Source organism: Gastrolobium bilobum, unplaced genomic scaffold (assembly GCF_033153095.1).
Source record: "Gastrolobium bilobum isolate Gb01-03AN ecotype WA unplaced genomic scaffold, APGP_CSIRO_Gbil_v1 utg500714, whole genome shotgun sequence".
Classification (NCBI taxonomy): Eukaryota; Viridiplantae; Streptophyta; class Magnoliopsida; order Fabales; family Fabaceae; genus Gastrolobium; species Gastrolobium bilobum.
The window spans coordinates 3,042-9,711 of record NW_026899807.1 but is presented as its reverse complement, the minus strand read 5'-3'; the positions used below and the strand labels follow the sequence as shown (position 1 = coordinate 9,711).

At 32.4% G+C, this 6,670-nt stretch overlaps 1 protein-coding gene across 1 annotated transcript; it reads left to right on the top strand.

The window, feature by feature from the left end:
* Nucleotides 1–2,733: 2,733 nt before the first annotated feature.
* Nucleotides 2,734–6,180, top strand: LOC133293718 (chaperone protein dnaJ 1, mitochondrial-like; the record flags this gene model as incomplete). Its single annotated transcript, XM_061492319.1, has 9 exons — nt 2,734–2,886; nt 4,015–4,098; nt 4,226–4,264; nt 4,463–4,573; nt 4,711–4,749; nt 4,838–4,925; nt 5,667–5,731; nt 5,887–5,949; nt 6,034–6,180. Coding segments are annotated over exons 1-9 (789 nt in total), but the record flags the coding sequence as incomplete, so codon positions are not given.
* Between the last annotated feature and the right edge of the window lie 490 nt (nt 6,181–6,670).

Here is a 6,670-nt window from a genome sequence, read left to right as displayed (position 1 = left end):
ATGATTTCCTAAATTTAAAGTGAAAGCATTAAATATGGGAAATCATAACCATACAAAGGTAGAAATAAATATAAAATATTAAATTTGGGAAATCATGATCATACAAAGATGGAAATAAATATAACCGTTGGATCAACATAAGCGATCTAACGGTGAGATTGACTGGGTGTCACATGGGTGTAACATAACTTGGGTGTCACAATATCCTATCCCGACAACTATATATTAGCATATGATATTAAAAAATAAAATGGTCAAGGGAATGAGAAAAAAAAATGTGAATTGTGAAGACGATTGAAAAATAATAGTTAAAAATGTGAATTGTCGTAAAAAAACTATATAATAAAATATTATAAATTTTTATATAATTTTTTAAATATAAAATTTGGTATTTCGGTTAAAATCTATTGTCATTTGCAATTTTATACAGTTGATGAAATCTCTCCGCCATTGTGTGGAGCCATTCTTTTGGACGTTAGACGGTTTTTTTTTGTTTTCTTGCCCATCAGTGGCGGAACCACATTATGCTTAGGTAGGGTCGGAGCCCCAGCTACATTTCAGTAAATTTTATTTATTATATATAATTATATAAGTAACTGTAATTTTTGCTTTTTTTATAATAGAAATCTAAAATAACTTATAGTGAAAAATATATCTTTTAACTTATAAAACGCAATTTTTGAAAAAAAAAATTCATTCAAACGGGTCGTTAATCTTCACCTCTGCTATTTTTAAAATTTTTGAAAAGTTAAAAAATAAAGAAAGAAAGATAAAAAGTTTTTTTTTTAATATTGCTCTTAATCAATACCGCCAATCCCATGGGAATAACAAATTACATGTTATGGAATAAAAAAATCAACATGGTCAAATTAGGTAAGAAAAATAATGAACTTGTAAGAAAAAAAAATGAATATCGTCAAATTATATAAGAAAAAGAATTGAAAGGCTTGAAGCCTCAACTACATAGAAGAACACATAATAAAAACTAACAAAAGTATCTACTTTTCAACAAAACTTTTAATTTTAATTATTTCAAGATTAAAAAACAAAAAATCAGACCAAATACAACTAGTCTTTGGTGTATTCATCATTGAGGAAGAGAGATAAAGCACGCTACAAAACATTAATAATCTATCATAAACTTGCTAAGTACTTCATCAGCTGTTATCCTTGCTGATGTATGTATGTATGTATCTTTTACTTATGTGTGTGTATTTATATATATGTCAATTGAATTACTGATATTTTTAAATGCTTAAAAATTAAACAAAGTGACCTTAGAGTAGGAATGGTTAGCTTCAAACTATTATAAGCATTTTCTCTAGGACCTCTTATTCTTAGACCGCTAGCAAATTTAATTGAACATTGAACATAGTAAACTTAAAGGAGATGACCATCTGAACTCTCCAATTTTTACTCCTATGTACAGGGTAACATTAGTAAAGTACAATTTCAGTTGAAAGCTCATCATGATGAACTTCTTCAAACTTGGTAATTAAGGTCAAATGCTCTCTCTGCTCTTTCTGTTTCTTTTTCTCTGCGTCATGTGATCTTAATGAACATTGTCTTACTAGCTCAGATATTATTAAGGTGAACATGTGTGCCTGGTTTTCACTGTATCTGCTCTTTTTGTTTTCCTCCTCCCATTATCTGATAGATCACATATCCCCTCGGTCTACTTCCATGTGTATATAAATGTGTGAACTATTGATGCTCATCTTGATACCTGTTTCACAAGTTACTTTCATAGTTTCATTTGCATACATGTAACAGGGTGTGACAATAATAATATATAATACTATTATTGTATTTTTTATTCTCTATTTGAGATCTATATGTAATAGACAAATAAATGGTGGCGACGAAAGTTTGCCTTTATGAGGTCTGGAACTGAGTAACGTTTCTGTTAATAAAACAATAACCATTTACTCAAACCACCCACACAAAATAAATAAAAATAAATAAAAAAATCAGGATTTCTGAGATACAGATACCATAATTGTTAATTTGTATGGCAGCTTCTTTACGTAGGAAAAAAAGGATATTGCAGTTATATATATAATAATAATAATTTATTATTGCAATTCTACAGGGGGCATTGGCTGATATATCTGATATTATATATTATACAATATTGCTAGTTATATATCACTTGCGTTTACAAATTTGGGTGCTGATTTGGTTATTTGGTTTTGACTCAGGGAATCTGGATGAGAAGGGTACAAAATGGGGGTTATATGATCTATTAATTCAAGCAGGAACACTCTTGAAAAGGCCTTATAACACCCGTTGAGACCTGGATATGTTTACATCCTTATTTGCAATTGTGGATTTGAACCTTTGCTTCAAAGATTGCAAGTTTATAAGATTATATAAATTATCTTGTGCTTTTATTTGTTGTTGATCTTTGAATTCCAATGTTTAATTTAGCATTTAAGATAATATAAATTTAATTAAGATAATATAAATTTCATTAATTTGAATTCCTTGTTACTCGCACGAGGCACGTTGCCAACTTCTCATTCTTTTTTGCATCTTAATTATTATTTCCATTTTTCTGATTTTTTGTTGTTGCTTGTTTTGGGTTAAATTAAATGTTCTTCCAGCTTTGGTGAATTGCAGTTTTTTTACAAAAACGGAGGAGTCTCCAATTCCTAGAACACCATTGAGATATCGTTATATTCATGCCACAGGTTTTGAGTCAAACATGAACCACCTTGTTTCAAGTTATCAATGATATCCAGCTATGATAAGATTTTCATTTGGTTTCCTTTTTATGCTTTTGTTGTTCCATCATTTTCTTCTGCTGCTGAACGAGACTATTATCGAGTTCTTGGTGTTCCTGAAACTGCCAGTCAGGATGAGATAAAGAAGGCATTTCACTTGGTGCGTGACTATTGATCAAAGCTGTTCTTGTTAGAGTAGAGTAATGATGGAGTTAATTGAAAAATTGCAACATTTGGGGAATGGGGATAATTCAATTTTCACCTTGAACATTTTTAATATGATTGATGAAATTCCATTCCCAATTGCTTCGTGCTTGGTAGGAGTGACAACAATGACAAATTAAATGGTCTATTCATAGTCGCAGTTGTCTCATTTATTTAGTATCACTATGAGGTAGGGAAATCATAAAGTTATTCTGTTTAATATAGCACTATATTTTTACTCTAGTTTTTGCTTCATTTTCATCTCATTTAAGAGAGGAAAACCTTACTGTGGATGGAATGTAAAACCTTAACCATTCTCGTTTTTGTTTCTTCATCTTTACTCTCGTACTAAGCAAGCATATATTTTTCTTCTTCTGTTTGTGCCTTAACCAAGCTGACCCTTGTTCTTGTTGATTTACATTTTTGTGCATAATCAGCATTAATCTCGCTGCTGATTAATCGATTCATTATCACTTTGAATTTTGGAGTTGAAATCTCGTGCATGCAGAGAGATACAACAACTGGGAATAATTTTTGAATGATGTGAAGTGTAAAGACAATGATAGGAGAGGTAGTTTCATCTTTAGATGATAGGATGAGATGTTGTCACATAACTTCTAGTTGTGAAATAGTAAAAGTCACAACAGCTAATTTGGGATACGATTAGCGACTGACTTCTATTTGGGAATAATTTTTTTTTTATTTTTTTTTAGTTTTTTCCCATTTATCTTAATCAGGATCCATTATCTTCCAACTTCATAGTAATTATATTCTCTTCATCATAATGAATTCTTCTTTTTTCCAAAAGATAGTTACTCAAAGTCACAAAACGTAATATGTGAATGCTTAACAATTTCCCACAATATTGTCAAAGTGGTATTACTTATAGAAGTTTTGTTTGTGCAGTTTAATCTAATATGACTACTTTTGGGGCGTAGAGCATACTAAAAACAGTATGCCTGGGCATTTTGGCTTGCAATCTTGATATATTCTGTCATCATACTCCTTTGACAACAATATTTGAAAATCAAAGGTCTTCTTCTGGCTAATACTGCATTATGACACACTTTTGTCTCTTGTGCAGCTTGCTAAAAAGTACCATCCAGATGCAAGTAAGAATAATCCATCTTCGAAGAGGAAATTTCTTGATATAAGAGAAGAATATGAGGTCTTTATTAATCTCATCTTTTTCTGACATTTTTAGCCTTCACTTCTTCTGCCTAGGCTGGTTAGTGTCTAAACTAATTAATTAACTGAATGATATTTTAACTGGCCTTTTTGCTATGTAATTTCAGACATTGAGAGACTCTAAAAAAAGGGCAGAGTATGACAAGGTATTTTGGTCTTCCTATATGCTATTAAAATTTCAAATTTGGTATAATTGTTACTCTAAGTTGGGTTGGTGAGGAGCTTCAAGTTGAGTAAAGATGGTCAAAATTTCTTTAATTCATAGCCTTCACTCTTAAATAGGATGTTGAATTGACTAACTATTTTCCATCATTTTCTACGATGAATGACTTTTTCAACTGAAGATGCGTAATCGTGGTTCAGAGAACATTGAATACGGTGATGATGATGCAGAAAGGTTTAGAAATGCTTATCGTTCTCATTTTTCTGATTCATTTCATAAAGTGTTCTCTGAGGTAAATTTTGGTCTCAAACTTATTGTTTTCTTTTATGAATTGATTATATATATATATATATGTATGCATTCTTCATTTTTATTGATTTCATATAATTATTCTCTTAGGAAATCTCATAACATTCTTGATCTGGACAGATATTTGAAGAAGCAACTCAATTCTCGTCAAATATAGAGGTCAGCTTAACCCTTGTTTCTCTGTTGTTGTTTGAAACATGTTCCTACTTTTTCAAGCTTAACCATTTGCTTATTGCTTTGTTAATAGGTGGAGTTGACTCTTACTTTCTCAGAAGCTGCAAGAGGATGCACCAAACATGTGTCGTTTGATGCGTTAATTCCCTGTGATTATTGCAGTGAGTAAAGTTAACATGTTATGGGAATTAGGGAAGCCCTGGGGAGAAATATGTGTCAATACTGGAGTTGTATATTAGTTATTTCCATATGTTATTATTACATTAGGAAATGGTTAAATATTGTCTGCATAAGAATCCATTTCGATTGCGAAGGAAGTTTAGTGTAGAATCTTGTGTATGTTGCATTGTAATAAGAACTTTATGTGAGAACTTTCTTTTTTGTGGGGAGGGTGATTGGGATTAAACAAAATCTATATTTTATTGTATTGAAGTTTTACATTTTCCCATCTATGTATGAAAGTAGCAAAAGATAGGCTTATTAGCAACCAGCAGTAATGCAATCCTGTTAGATTGGAATCATACATGGAGAAATCTTATGGATGAACCCTAGTTTTGAATGATAGAACCTAGGCGTGACCTGTGGCTTCATTTACACTAGGGTAGCCTCTTCCTGCCTCCCCCCTCGCCCTTGCCTAATTGAAGAAAATTATTACTAATGAACATAATTCATTGGACAAGGTTTACTTATATTTATTGCTTGTTAATCTGTGGCTATAACAAAAATTTCTATAAGCTGCAGAACTGTTTTGAGGAAATAATCAAAAGTATGTACTGCTGGATGTGTAAAATGTTGTCCCTCGTAACATCAGTTTGTAGTGAAGTGAGCCAGTATGTATGTTGTTCCCCTTGACACAATGATAATCCCATTTGATGTTAATCATTTTCGTTATATTAATCCAGATGGGCGGGGCTATCCGCAAGATGCCAACCCTAAAGTTTGTCCAACATGCAGGGGCTCAGGTCGAGTAAGTGCCTTCAAAGACCAATGTTGATTGTTAATATGGCATAAATATTTTAAAGCAAGATGTGAGCCATGCATGAGACAATTTCTTTTTGAGGTATTGGAGTTATCAGTTATTAATATATTTTTTTATTCTTGGTTGTGGTGATTTTCTACCAGGTTACAATCCCTCCATTTACTTCAACATGCATTACTTGTAAAGGATCAGGCCGTATAATTAAGGTCTTTTATAAATCTCACGTTAAGTAATCTTGTGAGGTTGCTTTCTCTGTAAAAAATTGTATTTAGTTTATCTATTTTGTACAGGACTTTTGTATGTCATGTAGAGGATCTGGGGTGGTTGAAGGGATTAAAGAGATTAAAGTTACAATACCATCAGGAAATCTCACAGAGAGTATCATTAGAGTAGTCTCTTTATATTTGGGTATGTCTTTCCTTAGACCAGAAGTTATTACCTAGACTGTGTTCTAGAAGGCATGCTTTGACTGTATACCTCGTCTGCCTGAAACATGGAGACTCATAGGTATATTGTTGGGCTTGTCCTGAAAGAGCACAGGGCTAGGGTGATAAGCTGAAGGAATTTGTCAGATCTCTGTGAGAGATTAGGTTATCTGTAAACCGGAGAAATCGGGATGACATTTACAGGGACTCGGGAATCTATGCATAGTAAAAGAGATCATGAGATGATCTGCCTTTAGAGTCAGTAAATTGAAGATTCCCTATTTCGAATAAAGCTTACCCTAAACCGCAAGGGTTGATACGTTTCCTTACCCTAGGTTTTATGGGAAGGTAACCAAAACTAAAGGAAATACATACGGCAACCAAATATGTGTAGTAGGATGATTATGTCATTAACCTAACTAGCTCTGGGGCAACAAATCATTGCTAGTGCTCTGTGTTGTCATTAGATGGGTTGTGGGCTTATTGGGCCCAAGCCCATTTA